Here is a 21,047-nt window from a genome sequence, read left to right as displayed (position 1 = left end):
AGTGGTAAAAAAATCGAATAAAAATATAAAAAACTAAAAATAGCATGACCTTTTTGACTTACAATTAGTTTAAATGTTTGTTTAAATAATAATAAATAAATAAATTAATTTGAACTGAGACCGAAAGGTGTTCGCCGTTAACGTGTGAATTTTAGGTAGTTATTATTTAAATAGATGTTTTTCTTATTAATAAAGTGTTTTTATTAGTAAACAATTTATCATTTTGCAATCCTAATTAAATGTGCCAACTTTTGATGGAATTTGCTAACAAACTTTAGCACATTTTTTTAAAGCAGGTAATTTTAAATATATTGTTCAACAAAAGTCTTAATTCTTGAAAACACGGTTGACAAATGTACCATTATTTTTGACTGTAGTCCGAAAAAATGTTATATACGGTTAAAGATTCAGAGTTTAAATGGACAAAAATAATAAAAGTTAAAAAAGCAAATTTTGACAGAAACTTACTTATATACTTTAAAACATTTTTTTAAAGCAGAGCCATTTAAAGTGGGCCAATTTGGAAATTTTAAATTCATAATTCAATAAAAAGACCTAATTCTTGAAAACTTGAGACAAAATAACTATTATTCATGATTGTGGTGGTCCTAAGAATTGTTATTTACGGTTAAAGATTCAGAGTTTAAATGAACAAAAATACTAAAAGTTTAAAATGAAAATTTTGACAAAAACTTCTAACATAGTTTAGAACATTTTAAATTCATTGTCCAACAAAAAGTCTTAATTCTTGAAAACTCGAGACAAATGCAAGATTATCTTTGGATGTGGTCCTAAAAATGCTGATCATGGTAAGAACTACAAAGTTCAAATAAACAAAATTAGTAAAAATTAAACACAATAACCGAAACTTAGTTGCAGTCTGACTAAAACTCTAGAATGCACTTTAAGCTCATAATTTTCAAACCCCAAGAAAAAAATTGTTACGATCAATTAATTTCGCCCCGTTTCGGCTTGACGTTGAGTTCTGGGATACCTTCTATAATGAATTTTTATTTATATAATTTTTAACCAAATATATTAATTATATCTATTAGATAAATACAATGGCTTGCAAATCTGCTCCACGTCGAAGACGACGAAAGGCGAAGAAAGCATCTGCCGCCTGCAAACGCAGGAAAAGAAATCAAAAACCGACAACTAGAAAGAAGAAATCATCTAGGTCAAAAAAATCGATCAAAATATGCATCAGTGGAAAGATCACCACAAATCCGTTTCTGAACTTCTTGCGAGTTTATAGGGCACAGCACAGGGAAATGTCCTTGATTAAGGTGAGAAAAAATTGAATTGATCGAATGCAAACCAAATTACATATGTAAGGCAGGGCGGGGCAAGTTTGAATTTCACTTAGAAATTTTGTAAATTTTAATGCAATTATGTCACAACAAATAACATATAAAAAACCAACAACTATCTGACTATGCACAGAAAAATTCCCAACTAATTCCTAACTAATTATTGGTTCTTTTTTGATATTTTTATAAATGGGACAACCAGGAGGTTATACCAAAATATAATTCTCATGGATATTTTTTTTACAGAAATATCTATGTATATAACCTTGATCTAGTACTTTGTTAGAAATAATCATCAGCAGAGTAGGAATAAAAGTGTCATGATCTCTGATCTATATGATATTTCTAGTTATATAAATATTCTGGTTATATAAAATTTAGAGAAAAATTTAAGCATTCTCTGAGGTAAAAATGACCAGGTGACAAATTTTTGAAAAACAGCAAAAAAATACATTTATACAACGATGATGAATAATGGGAACATAATGAATTTTAGTGAACATCATCAGATAGTTGTTTGTTAGATATGTGGTATTTGCTGTGATATAATTTGGTTTATATAATTGCTCAGAGTCAAATTGAACCTTTGTGCCCCGCTCTATCCTATATAAGATTTTATAAATATTTTGAATTATGATAAGATAAAATGCAAAATCCAAAAAAAAAACAAGTAAATGTAGACGATATTTTCGGTATAGTAAGATAAGGTAAGATAAGATCTGATATTGTTTCTAAAATAAAAATAGCCTAATTACGCACAATTATATCAGCCATCTGCCAATAATATTCCCATCAAAATCGGTCTATTCGTTTCAGATTTTCGTGCCTTAAAGTAAATTGCTGGAACTTCGCGTACGGTAATCAACCAATCGAAAAATAAATGCATACTGTAAATTCATAAGTATTTTTTAAATTAAGCGACAAACATATTCTACAAAAATATTCTTTGAAAGTTTCGAATTATTCTCAATTTTTTGTAAGAAACAGACTTTTTTAAATTTGCTATTTTGAAATCTTTCAAAATTTAGTTTCTTTTAAAAAATGATATTTTTTTTTAATTTTCAAAATTATTAAATTTTCTGTAAATACATTTTTTGCACACCATCTACTCAAGCAAAATGTTTTTTAAATTAATCTAATCGGATGATCCGTTCTCTCAAAAACTGCATGACCGTTTTTACACCCTTTGCGCTCCATACCTCCGAAATGGCAAAATTGCCTTTTGCAAAAACGCCTCCCGATCAAGTTCGAACCGAATGATTTTTCAGTCACACAAATCGGTTATTCCATACTGTCGAAAATTCCGAGGACATTTGTTTGGACTTTAGAATTAAAAATCTTGGTACGGAACCCAAAAATAAAATTGACTCGAAATGTGTGCACATTATTAAAATCTCTATAAAATATCGATAATTTGATGTACATATGTCCATTAAACATTTTTGACCGCCAAATGACTTTTTTTTACTTTATTTTTATTGAGGGTCTATAACCGCTGGACCTGCCTTCCCAAAAATTTAATCAGGTCTTCATCTTGTCAATACAAGTGAAATGTTTTCTGAATTATTAAAATCGGAAGCTCCGTTTTCTTAAAAACTGAGTTACAGTTTTTGGCACTTTTTGACACGTATCTTCGAAACGACTAGAACTGCCTTTGCCAAAAACTATTCAGCACGTCCCCGAAATCGTCGACGAAAATTTGTATCCGCACACACACACGCACACATACACACATTCACACATACACACATACACACATATATCCATTTTTTCTAAGGTATGCTAAAATGTTCAGAAACCTCTGAAATGTAAAGATATATAAATATTTTCATTTACGCATTACGTATAAATTTCACGTAGATGATATCTTGGGTTCGGTTTAATGAGATAAATTAAGATCATATATTTTTTTCTAAAATGAAAGCTACCTCCCAATAATATTCGCGTCAAAATCGGTGCAGAGGTTTCGGAAAGTAATCCAAATAAACAGACCTACAAAAATGTTACAAAACGTTAATTTGGTATATGCACCGCATGGGTATAAAAGACTCTATTCCAATATTGCAAGCGGACATTCCTATTTTATTTATATGTTTAGATATATAGATTACCAAAACCAAATTTAACCCTTTTCCACTCGCGAAAGGGTTAATTTTATTAACTTCCCGTAGGGCAAGTTATAGTAATCGCAAAAAAATCGAAAATAAAATTTTTTATATATCTTTACATTTCAAACCCTTCTGAACATTTTGGCATACTTTAGAAAAAATTGATGTATATGTGTGTGTGTGCGTGTATGTATGTGTGTGCGGATACAAATTTTCGTCGATGATTTCGGGAACACAATTAAAGCGATTTGAATAATTCAAAAAACATTCGATTCGTATTGATAATGAGACGTGCTGATTAGTTTTTAGCAAAGTCAGGTCTAGCCGTTCCAAAGATACGGGGCAAAAAGTGCCGAAAACGGTAACTCAGTTTTTAAGAGAACGGAGCGTCCGATTTTAATAATTCAAAAAACATTTTACTTGTATTGACAAGGTGAAGAACCGATCAAATTTTCCTAAAGGCAGGTCTAGCGGTTTCGGACACCTAATGAAAAAAGTAAAAAAAATGCCATTTGGCGGTCAAAAATGATCATTAGACATATGCACATCAAATTATCAGATATTTTATAGAGATTTTAACAATAAGTATAATTTTGGTTTACATTCCTATGGGTTCCGTACCAATGTTTACGCGTTAGACGTCGACGCGGCGCTTAAGCGGTTTGATATTTCGTCTTTATGCAGTTAAAGCAGTACGATTGCTTTGAAAAAAAGTTTAGATCCTTCAAAATATGTCAAAATAAAAAATTGTCTAATTGTTTGTCAAAAATCTTATTTTTTCGAAGTAAATTTTTATCAAAAATGTTAATCGTTTTTAAAAAAATAATAATTTTTGGCACGGGAAGTTCCAGCAATTTGCCTTAAGGCACGATGCCTTAATTGCCTTAAAACAGAATTCCACTTACAGCTAGTTTTGCTTATATCTGTAATGAATAAAGTAATGAAGTAACATTTTTCACCAGGCCACTGTTCGTGGTGCACAAAAATGGAACAAAATGTCTCGCTGCGAAAGGAAACCCTATATAGATCAAGCGCTTAAGGAAAAAAAGCGTCTTGCGAGGAAACGGCGATGTGGTAGTGTTCGATCTGGACGATCCAGATCTAGGTCCAGCTCCAGAAGTAGATCCAGGTCTAGAAAGAGGTCCAGATCCAGAACTAGATCCAGATCAAGAATTGGATCCAGGTCCAGGCGTTCAAGATCAAGGGGCAAAACTAGACGCTCCTGCAGCAATAAAAGACGAAGATGAGCGAACAATTTGCTCATACCTATTACCATTCGTATTAGTATCACTTTTTGCTGTAATGATCATCGTGACGTCATCTAATTCTGATTTTGGGGTTCATAGTGAAAACTCTACTCCTACTTTCTTCCTATGAAACCAGATCCTATGTTTTCCAGAAAATATTAAAATTTAAAAAAAGTCAAGAATTTATTAACTTGTACTACGCTAACAATATTACCGACTTAAAAAAAAAATAGAAAAACATCAAACCTATAGATTCAGACAGAAATGGCAATATTCTATCCTCAATCAGTTATCTTCAATGAATGTTATTTTATTAGAAAAATACTGTTTTTAATTTTTATTAAAACATAAAATGTACACAAGTTGAATAACCCCTTATTGAATCGTTTATTACACGTTTTATTCTATAGTTTTGGGGATCAACATGTTTTACAATATTTTTGTTTTGTAATTGTATTATTGCAATATAAATATGTTTTGTGTATATTTTTGCTGTTTTCTTTCATTTAATTTCTATAGAAATAGTATTTAATTAAAACATTAGCACATCACTCTCATCCAATTTAATTTATTTTTTACCCTTTAATTCACATTAATAAATTTTCCATTTTCTCTAATGAGGTATGAAGGATAAACCTCCTAAACGATTATTCAGACTTTGATGAATCCTTTTGAGGTTTGTTAAGAAAAATTTTTAGGGTTTAAATGATTATACAAATATTGTAATATTGTTGAAATAAATGAAAAAACATCGTCATTGTTTGACTTTAAAAATAGTTTGACAAATGAAAACTGTCACCTGCCAGAAATATCAATTCACTTATGAGCCTCAACAATATTAGAATATAATATATGAATAAGAAAAATGTAATGTCTATCTATATTATTATTGCCAAAAAGCAACTGAGATGTGCCAGAAATTAAAATAATATAAGATACAGTATATGTATCTTGTAACTTTTAAAAAAAGTGCGTTTTTAATAAAAAAAATCATTTTAATAATACAAATTTTAGCCATTTTTATTTTCATATAAAATATCCAAAGGTATCCACGAATTTTTTCGCAAAGTTTTTCCGTTTTTTCTGAATTTTATTATTTTAGTTCGAGTTCGATTACAAAAAATTAAATATTTTGCATTGTGATATGTTTAATGCAAATTGTGCCTTTAAAAAAATTCAGGTCATAGGACCATTCCATTTTGTGCACTTTTTGCTCCGTATCTCCGAAACGGTTGGACCTGTCTTTGCCAAAAAACTAATCATCACGTCTCCCTATCAATGCTTTTAAAGTGTGCCCGAATTGTGGACAAAAAATTGCATCCATACATGCATACACACGCGCACACATTTGCACACATTTATAAGATAAGTATAAAATCAGTGCAAAAATGATAGCATTCTAGATCCTCCCCCCACGAAGTATCATATAACAATTTTGAATAATATTTATTAGTAATATCGTAACACTCGCGGTGCACATATTTATTAGTGTCTACCATTATACACATTTATATAATGATAAATTATGAATTATATATTTATAATAGCATTAAAAATATGTATAATATTCAAAAGCAATAATGTAATTAAAGTCATACATCAAATATGACATGATCGGTTTGTCAGTGTAATTAGCATTTAAGACTTGAACCTTTCTTAGAGAAATGAAGTTATTGCTGATTAATAAATTATCTTTAATATTCGTTTAACTAAACAAATATTGTTTTTGCAACTTTACTCATCAAATAATTGTGTTTGAAGAACTTCATGTAATTAAAATTAACATACTTATTAATAGAAATGATTTGCACCCTAGTCGCGCCTAGAGAAGTTATACTTCAAAAACACACACAAACATACATCCATTTTTTAAAGGTATGCCAAAATGTTCAGAAACTTTTCAATCTTAAAGAAAAGCAAAAGTTTTATTTCAGTACAGTCAGTCTGTTTTTGTGCCAAATTTCTGATGGAACCTTTGTAACTTCAATTTATTGTTGCTCAAGTCTTTAGATTTTCCAATCAACAAACACGTCAAAACATTGTCAATATTTACAAATGCATCTCAATCCATCAAATCGGTTCCTGAACTCTCAACCAGTACAGTATGCCACTTGGCATTTTCCCAATGGGTGAATGTTTCATTATACTTCAAATACAACACGATGTGTACAGATTAGACTCATTAATATTATTATTCTAATTATAGAACGGCACAAGTTTTGCTAAAGTGCTATTTGAGTTGATCAGCTGTAGAATAATATTCGGAAATGCAAACATCCAATGAAGATGTAATGGACATATGTTTTGGATTAATGAAAATTGTAAAGCAGGAGCAAATGGCATTTTGCCTTGTGGCAAATTGCTGGAACTTTTCATGCCAGAATTAAATATTCGAGAAAAAAGATCAGTAATCAATAAATATTGATCAATTATCAATAGCAAATATTTTAAACATTTTCAAATAGATTATTATAATCACTATATTTATTATCGTTCATAAAGTATACAGTGACGATCTTATCGCTCAAAACACTTGAGAATGTTTACATTAGCAAGAGGTGCCGAATAAATCCAACTGAGGATATATTTCTTACGATTAGAATAACGCTTTTGGAATATATACATTTTCAAACTGAATTGTAAATTTTAGTATAAAACTTTGTATATTTTTGAAAGTTTTAATATTATTTTTTCTGAAAATTTTGAAATTTGCATGAACCGTATAAGTAAACTTTAAAAATTAACAATCTCGGTACGGAACCTAACAAAATTGTAACAAAATTAGTACTCATTTTTAAAAACTTCATCAAATATCTGATAATTTGATGTGAATATGTCTAATGTTTATTTTTGACCGCCAAATCTTTTTTTTACTTTCTCCTCTGTGTCTCCGAAACCGCTGAACCTGCCTTACCAAAAATTTCATCAATAATTAACTTTCCGAAGGAGAAGTTTATATTTTCGCCAAAAAAAACAATTTGCTAATTTTATGTTTTCTCCACGTTTCAAGCCATTCTGAATTGAATGAGATCCAATTTAGAAAAACTTGGTGTATGCGTATATATATATATATATATATATATATATATATATATATATGTGTGTGTGTCTATGTAAGCCTGTTTTTAACCTTTTGGCTGAAGCAATTTAAAAGCCATTCGATGTAACTCGATAAGGACTAGGATTTGCAATTATAGCTATACAAACTATAGTTTGTGTGACGATCGGTACAGCCGTTTCTTTGTAATTAGCAGAAAATTAAGAACACTTTCTAATAAAAAACAAAAACTATTCTCAGAATAAATAGTAGAAAGTGTTATTCAATAATCTAAGTCTAATTTCTTTGATTAAAGATATGATTTCCACATTTCGGCAAGTTCATGCAACTTGGAAAATATTCTAAAGAAATTGATATTTCAAAATATATTTTGATTTTTTCAAAAATTCCAATTTAAATAAGAAACTAGTGGTGAACACCATCGTGTTTTAAGTCAAATTGCTGGAACTTCCCGAACAAAAAATTAAATTTTTAAAAAAATAATAAATATGTTTTAAACTTTGAAAAAATTAGATTCTTGAAAAATTTTAAATTTTTGAAAAAAAAAATTACTTTTTTGTAAAAAAAAACTCTTGGAAAAAAATATTTTTTTTAGTTTGGAATATTTCGGAAATTTTGAACTTTTTTACAAAGCAATCGCACTACTTTAGCTGCATAGAGACGTAATATCGAAGCGCGTAAGCGCCGCGTCTAACGGACAAACGATGTTACGAAACTCATAGAAATGTAAACAAAATTGATACACATTATTAAAATCTCCATAAAATAGCTGATAATTTGATGTACATATGTCCAATAAACATTTTTGACCACCAAATGACATATTTTTAACATATTTTTATTGAGAGTCCATAACCGCTGAATCGGCCTTCCCAAAAATTTAATCAGTTTTTGATCTTGTTAATACAAGTAAAATGTTTTTTGAATTATTAAAATCGAACGCTCTCTTAAAAACTAAGTTACCGTTTTTGGCACTTTTTATTCCATATCTCCGAAAAGGCTGGACCTGCCTTTGCCAAAAACTAATCAACATATCTCCCTATCAATAGGAATCGAGTGGTTTTGAATAATTCAAATCGGTTGATTTGTGCGCCCGAAATCGTGGTCGAAAAATTGTATCCAAACATACACACACACACGCATCTATTTTTTTTGAGGTATGCCAAAATGTTTAGAAACCTTTGAAACGTAAAGATATATAAAAAATTTCATTTCCAATTTCTTTGCGATTACTATAATTTACTCCACGGAAAGTTAAAAAAAATAAGCTGGACCTGCCTTTGCCAAAACCTAATCAGCACATCTCCCTATCAATAGGAATCGAGTGTTTTTTGAATAATTCAAATTGGTTGATTTGTGCGCCCAAAATCGTGGACAAAAAATTGTATCCAAACATACACACACATACACCCATTTATTTTTTCTGAGGTATGCCAAAATGTTCAGAAACCTTTGAAATGTAAAGATATATAAAAATTTTCATTTTCAATTTCTTTGCGGTTACTATAATTTACCTTAAGGAAAGTTAAAAAATAATGGTTCATTATAAAAGACGATTCTAACAGATCGATTGATGGATACCCAAGTTAAAATTTCTTTTACTACTATAATGTCAATTTTATCGTGTGAGAACAAAAGCAGGTTGAATAAATACGGAATCTATTTAAATATATTACATATCCGAGCAAAAGACATGTGAAGACTTAAATAGCAAACACAGAAGACATAGGCCGCCCACGGAATCTTCAATTGTTGGTAATAATATATGATAATATGATAATATCAAGTGACAAGGTATGAATATTAAATATAAGTATTGGCAGTCTCAATCGGAATAAACAAATAGCCTTTGAATAAATCGATGGGAAATCGATATATTATAGACATAGACTATATGTGATCAATTTATTAAAATAGGAAGAATTTGTGGTAAACTTAGCAATCGTGCACTATAGTCCGCCATCGAAACGTTTTTTTAAAAAATGTTAAGGTAATGTATGTAATGAAATATTATTATTAAAATTTCAGTAACACGGATGAATTTCTATTGATGAAGAAAAGCAGGGTAGGAGATATTTTCATTTGTAAACATTTTGCTAACTATATTTCTAAGTAAAAACCAATGTCATTGCTGCTTTACATCAGGTTGTCCGAGGCAGGTATACAGCCTGTGGTCCCGAGCGAAATCCCATAGCTTTAACCACTAATCTGCGATGGTGTCCATTAGGGAATGCAATACCGATGGAAAATTTCAATACCGGTATTTCGGTAATTTTTCATTTTAAAACCGGAATACCGGTAAATTACCGGTATTTTTATTATCTTAAACAAACGTAAACAAAATTAAAAGTTACTAGTACAAATATAAAAAAATGTATGTACAACTACAACTATATTCAACTAAACAATAAAATAAAACAATAAGTTTATTTTTTAAAATAATAATTTAACAGAATTATATCCAATTTAATTAATTCATTATCACTGTCGAGTATATTGAGTACTTTTCACCAAAAACAAACTTATGAGTAAGAAAGACCAAAAACTCATGAAAGATCATATTACATTATTATGATAAACTGTATTGTCTGTATCCGATGTGTTAAATTAGCATAATCTCCAATATTTCAAAAAAATAATTTTCTACACTAATTTAAGATCGGATACTTTATCAAGATAAATAATTAGTTACTATAATTGTTGAGTATTGTTATTTAAAACAATGTGATACAAATATAAAAAAATGTATATACAACTACAACTGTATTCAACCAAACAATAAAATAAAACAATAAGTTTATTTTTTAAAATAATAATTTAACAGAATTATATCCAATTTAATTAATTCATTATCATTATCGAGTATATTGAGTACTTTTCACCAAAAAAAAACTTATGAGTAAGAAAGACCAAAAACTCATAAGAGATCATATTACATTATTATAATAAACTGTATTGTCTGTATCCGATGTGTTAAATTAGCATAATCTCCAATATTTAAAAAAAATAATTTTCTACCCTAATTTAAGATCGGATACTTTATCAAGATAAATAATTAGTTACTATAATTGTTGAGTATTGTTATTTAAAACAATGTGATGGTTCTATTGTAACAAGAAGCAAAAATATTTAGTAGTTATCATAATTATTATGTATAAACTTAGAAAAAAATAATGATTACGCAGGGGTAATATGTATGAAATAAAATATTTAAGCGCAAATTTAACTTAAAAAACCGTTACATGTTTACATAAGATGAAACAAACATCAGTATCTATCAGTCCAATTCTATTTATTGTAAAACGATATGAAACCCTTTGGAAAGCAATAAATATTCACTTTAATGACGAGTTGAGATAATATTTGACATTTGTTTATCTTATAGAATCACTTGAAGATATAGGTGTTTATGCGATCATGCAATTTAAAGAATTTGTTCCGAGAAATTTAAACTTTAGTGTATTATGTATCAAATAGCGCTTATGTAAAAATACCGAAAATACCGGTATATTTGGGGTAAATACCGGTAAAAATACCGCCGAAAAATCGGGCGGTTTACCGGTAATTTGGTATACCGGTATACCGGTATTGCATTACCTAGTGTCCATAATGTAATATGAATAAATTTAAACATTAAAATGGAAATACATATGTCTGCTTAGATATTCCATTACCAAAATACTTCCTTAATGCATTTTTCTCATCTAAGCATTTCATCCAGTTTTCCAATCAGAATCTTTGGTCTTTGAACAAACGAACCAAAACCAATTGTTAACATACACAGGTATGAATAGTAATTATTTATTATTGTGTACAGGTAATTTGTACGATGTAATCACAACAAACCGAGGTGGCCGAGAAATAACATTTGTTCGGCTTATCTGGACGATAAGTTTTATGTTATGATAAGAGTGATTTACATATGAAATATTAACCAATCCTAAAACTGCAAACTGCTCCGACATTACTCTTGCATTGTGTACAATTGTGTCAAAGTAGATCATTTCATGCAGGATAAAAGTTTATTGTATAAACAGAAATAGAATTTATTATATAACAGAAATATTGATAATATTTCAAAAAAGATATTAGTTTGGTCTTGGAACACAGGTTCTAAAACAGGTTGATGTCAGACAGCAGTAACGTCGGTTTTCACTTGAAAATAAAATTTCTTTCCATAGAAAAAATCAACAATATTACAGGAATTGTAATTTGGGTCTCAAAAATATTTTTTTAAGATTATATTAAAATTTAAATGAAAGGAAATTGCGATTTAACTCAATCTTAATTAAACTGCATGGATTCGTTAGTTTCTGAATAGTTAGCTATATTTCCTTTATTTTTAAATGTGAACTTTGTTTTGACTATAAAACTTTTATGGGCTTTCAGTAAAAAGTTTGCGGTTGTGCGTCTGCTTGCAATGTTATGCAGAAAATGCATTTTTTATTATACAAACGGTTCTTATATTTTTATGTCGCGGTTTACATAACGATAGTTTAAAACACTGATAGCAAAAGTGAAATTAATTCAAATTATATACATATTAAAATTTTATTTTTTTATATATAAAAATGAAGCTCTCGATAAAATGATCCGCTAAAACTCGAAAACGGCTAAACCGATTTGTCCAGTCTTAGTCTTGAAAAATTCGTGCTAATCAACAGGTTGTCGGAAAGGTGAGATATTATTTCAAAATCGCGTGAAAACTTTACATTTTTACTTTGAAAATTTTTGTAGAAGCGTAATTTGAATGAAACAATGGACGGTGGCTAATACGTCAAATGTCAATGTTTTAGTTCAATTACGTTTAATAGGATGTTCCACGTGAATATTATTTAATAATGATTAAATTGTAGTAAGTAGTTTTGTTTGTAGTTATATTTATACACAAAAATTTTATTAAACGGATCGCAAGTGTTACTAGAAACTCAAAATATCAAATTTTTTGAAATGTTAATATGGAAATGCACTTTTTTGGCGTTGTAGCAGCACTCTTTTTGCAAATCATATTTTTCGCAAACACGGTGCTCTGAAAGATCTCATTTGTATAACTATATACTCAGGGCCGGATTTAGAAATTTGGCGCCCCGGGGCACTGACAAAAATGCCGCCCCATCCCTGAAATTTTATGAACTTTCGAATTTTTTTTTAAAGCAATCGCGCTGCTTCAGCTGCGAGGGACAAAATATAGAAGCGCGAGAGCGCCGCGTCGCAATTTAACGGATAAACAATGTTACAGAACTTATATAAATATAAACAAAATTTATACTTATTATTATAATATCTTTAAAATATCTGATAATTTAATGTGCATATGTCTTATGATCACTTTTGTTCGCCAAATGTTTCTTTCTTTATTGGATCATCGAAACCGCTAAACCTGCCTCCCACAAATTTAAGCAGTTATTTATTCTGTAATTTTTTTTACTGTTATTGGACGCTTTTTTCTCAAAAACTAAATTATCATTTTTGACATTTTGGCCCGTATCTTCAAAACAGTTAGACCTGCCTTGACCAATAACTAATTAGCATGTCTCATTATCAATAGGAATTGAATCATAAATCGGTTGATTCGTGTTCTCAAAATCGACTTGAATAATTAAAAAATTTTAGATTTGTATTGATGGGGAGCGTGCGCTGATTAGCTTTTGGTACAGGCAGTTACGGAAAATGGTAATTGAGTTTCGATATTTCTCCTCTGAAATAGCTACGCAGCGCGATTGCTTTGCAAAAAGTTCATAATTTTCGAAAAATTTCAAAATACAAAAAATGTGTTTTAGAAGCCTTTTTTTTTCATTTTTCTATAAAATGTTAAAGCTCTTTATAAAATGTAATTTTCAGTACAGGATGTTTCAGTAATTTGTCTTAAGGCACAATGCCATGAGTCACTAGTTTAAATTTTTGTTTTGACACTATAAGCACTTTCAAGTGCACAAATACGTCATTTTAAGAGGGCTCGAGAACTGAAGAACATATATTTCCTAAACTTTCAGCTTGTTTACGGATCTTTATATTAGCCAAATTGCCAAACTTGATAACTTATTAACCAATTTGATAATGGCAAGGCAAAATAATAAATTTTAGTTATCGTTTATTTCAACCCAAATTTTGCATTGCAATCGTATTATGTTTTGTTAATTATATTTCTTGAAATAAAAAATGTTGTTAAAAAAAATTTCTTATATTGTATAGAATTTTTTTCTCACTGTCCAAATTTTGCCGCCCCCCAAAATTTGCCGCCCTGGGCAGTAGCCCCGATTGCCCCTACGGTAAATCCAGCACTGTATATACTCATTGGTATTTATAAAACATTTTTAGGTTATATTATTTTTTATTTATGTTATTTAAGTTCAGATCCTAAATTTGGTACCGATCAAAGGGACAATGTGTCGAATAACATTTTTCCAGTTATAATTTCCCAGAATTTATCGAAAAACAGATAGTAATATATGAATAAGGTCCGGGGTTAAAAAGGTCCTCCAGCGATGTGTCAAAAACCAAAAGCCAGTGAAGCATTGTTTAACAACAATATTTGAAAGTAGAGGGAAAAAATGTATAACCAGCTATAACCTTCATTCTCATGACTTTGCTATCAGGAGATAAACGGTAATCTTTGACCGTTGGTCGTTTTTTAGCATTAGTTAAAAATGTAATTATTTTGTAAAATACCTTTAAAATTAAAATAAGATATTAAACCTGTTTGCCACCTAGCCGTTCCAAGTTACCCCGTCTATGGGGTAAAAAGGTCCAGTTAACAAATTTTTGAAAGAGAGCAAAAAAGCACATTTCTAAAACGAGGAAGTAGCTGGCAGTTTTACTGAACGTAGTCAGATAATTGTTCGTTTGAAATGGGTTATTTGCAATGATATAATTGGTTTAATTTTTATAATATAATTTATATTTGCTCAAAGTCAAATTGGACCTTTGTGCCTCGCCCTGCTCTACATATATACTTTTTATTAAATTTACTTTAATTCATCGAATGTTACTTGAAACTTTTCAGAAAGCAGGTCAAAGAAGAAATGCTTAATACATTTTCTATCTCTCCTCGCAGAGATTTGAAGATTTTGTATAAGCTCAGTAGTATTATTTACAATTATACACAAAATCCAGAATTCAAAAAGAACTGAAAAATTTGAAACGTAATTAATAAGTCGAAATATCAAAAAAGTCTTGGGTTAGATTATACCATATTTCTATAGAAAGTGTATAAAACCTCCAGTTTGATTGTATTAATAAAATATAGACTAATGGGGTTTATTGTTTTTATAATACTTTATTGTATATAGCATTCAAACAACACATCCTTATATACTTAAAGTATTCTTTTTTTTAATTCTCTAGAAATTGTTTAGAATATACCTTATTTAGCAAAACAACGTTTGGCGGGTCAGCTAGTATGTCAAGAATACATAAGATTTTTCACATATAATTGATTAAAAAGACACGTACAATTATAATTAAATATATTTACTTTTGTTACTTCCTTCTAAAATAGATTTTTGAATACACAGTAGTATTTAGAGATTCACTTTTTTGAACCTAACTTAACCATTTCCACTTGCTATTTGCAGAATTTGCACGTATTTTGCCGCCGGAGGCTTCCGAGTGGAAAGGATTAAAGTAAGGCATATAACAAAATAAATATAAGAAACCTTTAAAAATTATGATTAAAAAAATATTTCTTAATTAAGAGATAGTAAAGCCAATTTGCCATCACTGCTTTATCTACTATTCCGATGATAGTATGTTATTTTTCCTCATTTAAGTACCGCGTGGCTGCCCGTCAAGATTTTAAACGTTCCACGTGAGATTTACGAAGTGTTTTGAGATTTTTATTAGTTACAAAATTAGATTCGACTGCTCTTACTAATACACTACACCTATTCATTGTGTACTTTGTTCCCGACCCATCAAAAAAGTTATTTTTCAACAGGCCTATGTAGTAAATATTTGAACGTTTAGAATTACAAATAAAAAATCATTCAGAAGATCTAAAAATGTGGGAGACATGATTTTTTGTTGAAGGTGCAAAACTTTTTATTAGGTTGCTTGTACACTGCTTTCTAATTAAATTATTAATTTAATTAACTATATTATCGCCGGAATGGGAGTGATGTGGCAGTACTGAAAGGCAGGTCTAGCGGTTTAGGAGATCCAATACAAATCATTAGACAAATGCACATCAAATTATCACATATTTTATTGAGATTTTATTAACAAATATATATTTTGTTGGCATTTATATGGGCTCCGTAGCATTGTTTATCGATTAGACTGAGACGCAGCGCTTATGCGCTTCGACATGTCGTCTCTACGCAGCTAAAGCAGCGCGAATGCTTTGAAATATGAAAAGAATCATGTTTTTCAAAAAAGGTTTTTTTTCAAAAACTCAAAAAACAATTTTTTTCAAAGCTCTAAAAACAAATTTAAATCTTTTTTTAAAAAAAAGTAATTTTTGGTACGGAAAGTTCCAGCAATTTACCTTAAGGCACAATGCCATACACCACTAGTTTAATTAACTATATTATCACCGGAAGGGGAGTGCTGTGGCAGTACGAGTAGGCTTAAAGCAAACTAATCATGACATCGTAATATTTTTGTTTATTTATATCACTAAAAATAAGTACAACAAATATCATTTCAACATTTTTAGTTATTGAAACATATCCAACCTTACACATAATTCGAAGGGTTACTAGTTATTATAATTTTTCGTGAATTTAAAATTTAATTTAATTTAATTCTGATATACGATTAAATTTATACTATTAAATTTAATTGAACATCCAAAAATCCTTAAAAAATTGATCACGTGATTAATGGACGCCACCTTTGACCTATGAGCCGCCGTCCACTGTTTCATTTTAAATTACGCTTCTACAGATAATTTTAAATTGAAAATATAAAGTTTCTACGCGGATTTGAAATAATTTCTCACCTTTTTCACAATCTCTGGATTAACACGAATATTTCACGACTAAAACTGGCCAAATCGGTTAAGACGTTTTAGAGTTTTAGCATATCTAAAATTTTATCGAGTTCCATTTTTATATATAAGAAGATATATATATATATATATATATATATATATATCTGATATATACATATACATGATAAATATTATATTAATAATAAATATTATATCTGATATATACATATACATGATAAATTATTATTATTAATATTATATTAATAATAAATATTATATCTATTTCTTACTTTAAATTGTGTCCCATATTTCAAGCTGGTCTTCTCACTTCCAAAAATTTGGATCACTAATAACTTTTTTATTAATTATTTTAATATCACTTTATGTCCTACTCACATTCATAATTTTATTTAATAGAACGTCATTTAGTAAAAAAAAATTTAAAAAAAAATTACACTCTTAAATAAAATCTACATAATTCTGTAACATAAATGAAGAAAATACATAGTTTATTTATTTTATAAATTTTGAGTATGGTTAAGAACGTGGGTTAGCACAAACTAGTCTTGAGGAATTTGATACTGGCCTCGGTCAGCTCGATATCAAGCAGTATGATACTAAATTTCTACGCATGGTTATAGATTTCAGAAGTAATCTCAAGTAAAAATCGCCTTTACTAGATATAGATATCTAATAAATGTTTCATCGTAATTGTTAAATATTTAATACCAAGTCAGATTATTTTTTATGTTGGAAATAAAAAATTAAAGTATAATACATATACTTATATTACATGTAGATAAAATCTTTTATTATCTGTCAATAATTATATTTCAAAAAATTCAACAAAAGATGAGAATTGCAATTAGTTCATAATGCAATCTTTATAATATAAAATTGCTTTAACTTTGTAATCTTTATAAAATTATTATTATTAACTGAATGCCTTTAAGGACTATACGAATACCTTGAGGTTAAATTGAAAGTTCAGTTTAAATTATATGTAAAACCTATTTAAACTTTTATGAGAAATAAATATTTCCAATAATAAATAATAAGAAAAAATATAAAATAAAAGTCTGATCAATATAAATTATCTTATATAAGTTTTTGCTTCATTAAGATTTTTATTAAAAATTGCATTGATTAGTCTTTAGTAAAAGTGATAATTTTATTTTCAAAATTAAACGTGTATAGCATCGTGCCTTAAGGCAAATTGGTGGAACTTCCCGTACAGCAATGAAATATTTGAAGAATAATAAATGTTTCAAAAATATTATTGTAATTAATATAAGCATATAAGCTAGAATTAAAAATAAAACCCAAATTATTTTCGATATTGAAAAAAAAAATTTAGAAATATAGAAATATATAGAATGTTCCTAAAAACAATCGTTCAGTTTATACAAGCAAATTTTTTTCCGAAATTGGATGTTTTCTCTCTCAAAAACTGCAATTTTTGCTTATTTAGTTCCGTATCTCCAAAACAACTGGACCTGTCTTTGCCAAAAACTAATCACCGCTTCTCCTCATCATTACAAATGTTTATTGAATCATTCAAATTGGATACTCCGTTCTCTCAAAAACTCGAATCCTATTTTCTGCACTCTTTGCTCCGTGTTTCCGAAATGGCTGGGCCTGCCTTTGCCAAACTTTGTCAAGATGTACTTTGTATTAAGTACATCTCCCTATCAATAGGAAGCGAATGTTTTTTGAAACATTCAAATCGGTTGATTGCTGCTCCCGAAAACGTGGACGCAAAATTGTATCCACACATACACACACATGAGGTATACCAAAATGTTCAGAAACCTTTGAAACGTAAAGATATGTATATATTTTAATATTTACACTTATCAGGAAGTTTATGTAATTTTCCTTAAGGTTGTTGTGACCAAATTCAACTCAGTATTATTAGAATGCAACCCACTGGTTGACCATTCCCCTATTTGATGAGTATTTTGAACAATTTTTTTATCTAATACTGATGACGATGAGATAGGTATTGCTGCAGGTTCCTTGGATAGGTAGCAAACTACTGATTAGAATGCAACCCACTGATTGGCCATTTCCTATCTGATAAGATTTTTTTATCAATTTTTCTATATAGTACTGATAAGATAGGTATTGCTGCAATGCCTCCAACAGCAATTTTCTCTTTTATATTGTATATATATTTGGGTAAAATTTTGATCTACTACTTCTGGTGTGGTATTGCTTATGTAATTTGCCTTAAGATTGTTGTGACCAAATTCCTCAACTCAGTATTATTAAAATGCAACCCATTGGTTGGCCATTCTCTATCTGATGAGATCAAGTATTGCTGCTATCAGATTTTGGATCAATTTTTTGACGTCTTCAAGGAGGCGTTTAATAATCACGTGACCGATTTTTTTTTTTTAGACATTTTTGGACCTTCCATCCCCCTTGGTGATACGTGGTAATATGTTAAATTAGCCACCCCCCTCCCTCACCAAACATCACGTACAATTTTAGTTAGGAGAAAAAATCATAAATTTTTTTAAATTTTTTAAAAAATGCTTGTCAAACTACAACATCATCTAAATAAAATTGAAATCTGGTCTAAATATTGGCGCACAAAAATCAATGAAGACAAATCTCACCATATAACATTTACATTAATGAAGGGTAAATGTCCTTCGGTGTCTATTAATAATAAAATTATCCCTGAATATGCTTCTGTAAAATATTTGAGAATGCACTTGGATAGCAAATTAAATTGGATTACTCATATTAACAGCAAAAACAAAACAAAATGGAAAGAAAAATTAAGTCACTGTCCTGGCTTATTAATATTAAATCTAAATTATCATTAGAAAACAAAATTCTACTTTATAAAGCGACAATAAAATCGATTTGGACTTATGGCGTAGAGTTGTGGGGCTGCACCAGTAAATCAAGAATTTCATCTATCCAAAGAAAACAATCAAAAATTTTAAGGTGTATTGCAAATGCACCTTGGTATGTCAGCAACCAAATACTACATAACGATCTAAAAATCGATACTGTCCAGGAGGTAGTGAAAAACAGAAGTGGAATTCATCATGACAAGATCATCAACCACAATAACCTTACATTAATTCCCGTATTACAAGCATCACATATCAAAAGATTGAAGAAGAAGCACCCCTTCGATCTAATGCATTAAAATGGAATGACTGGGATGATCTCTTCATGTCATATATATAGATCTCTAGTTCTGTTACTGGAGTTCTAATAATCAACAAAATAGCTTATAATTTATTTTCTGATTGCTTTTTAATTATTGTAAAAAAAATGCTTGTATTTGTTTTGAAATTTACGTAAAAAATAAATCAAAGTAATCAAAATCCTCAACTCTGTATTATTAGAATGCAACCCAGTGGTTGACAATTCACTATATGATGAGATTTTTGATCAGTTTCTTTTATCTAATACTGATGAGACAAGTATTGCTGCAATGCCTCCTTGGGGGCGTCCATTGATCACGTGACCGATTTTTTTTAGAAATTTTTGGTCCCTCCTGCCCCTTGGTGATACGGGGTTATATTTAAAATTACCTCTACCCCCTCTACCGCCAAACTTCACGTGTATTTTTAGTTAGTAGAAAAAATTGTAAAATATTAGATTTTTTTAAAAAATGTTTGGATTTTTTGTTCAAATTTAAGTAAAAAATAAATCAAAGTAATCAAATTCCTCAACTCTGTATCTCCAGAATGAAACCCATTGGTTAATGATGAGATTTTTGATAAGTTTTTTTTTATCTAGTACTGACGAGACAAGTATTGCTGCAATGCTTCCTTGGGGGCGTCTATTGATCACGTGACCGATTTTTTTTAGAGATGTTTGGTCCAGGATTTAGAAATATTTGGATTTTTTTTTAAATTCATGTAAAAAATAACTACAAGTGATATCTCATAAGACCTTCCTCTCCCCCACGGGATATTTCGTGATTATTTGTCAACCCCCTCGCCATAAAGCCTCATGTGATTAATGAACGCCCACCAAAACTTATTTTCCTTGTATATTGCACATCTATTTAGGTAAAAATTTGATCTACTACTGCCTGATGTGGTACTGGTAGCAAAACCACAAAAGCAAACAATCCCAAATAGTTTTTTATATATTACACGAATTAAAAATCCATTAGTCTTATGTTAGAAATATAATGTTGTCAATAAAATTCGAGTGGCGCCTAAATTCATCAAGTCTATCAAAATCTTGTGCAACCTATTAACCAACTTTTCTATGTCAAACATTTGGACTTTAAACATATCCATAACTATTAATCAATGAATTTAATATGCTTATTCGTATAGTTGTTATTATCATAGGCCTCTAGTTGGTTCCATCTTTGATGAAATTGATTTATGCAACATAGTTCTTAAT

General features: G+C 29.4%; 1 protein-coding gene across 1 annotated transcript in view; it reads right to left on the bottom strand.

Moving 5' to 3' along the window:
- Positions 1-17,078, bottom strand: part of LOC113389491 (collagen alpha-1(I) chain-like) — a 66,115-nt gene extending 49,037 nt beyond the window's left edge. Inside the window, exon 1 of the mRNA XM_026626519.1 lies at positions 16,949-17,078. Coding sequence (XP_026482304.1) covers positions 16,949-16,965 — 17 coding nt within the window. The 5' untranslated portion in view covers positions 16,966-17,078. The remainder of the gene's footprint in view (positions 1-16,948) is intronic.
- Between the last annotated feature and the right edge of the window lie 3,969 nt (positions 17,079-21,047).

Source organism: Ctenocephalides felis, unplaced genomic scaffold (genome assembly GCF_003426905.1).
Source record: "Ctenocephalides felis isolate EL2017-DRISC unplaced genomic scaffold, ASM342690v1 CF-g0.4_SCAFFOLD_03573, whole genome shotgun sequence".
NCBI lineage: Eukaryota > Metazoa > Arthropoda > Insecta > Siphonaptera > Pulicidae > Ctenocephalides > Ctenocephalides felis.
The sequence above is the reverse complement of the archived record's forward strand: the minus strand, read 5'-3'. Positions and strand labels throughout refer to the sequence as shown.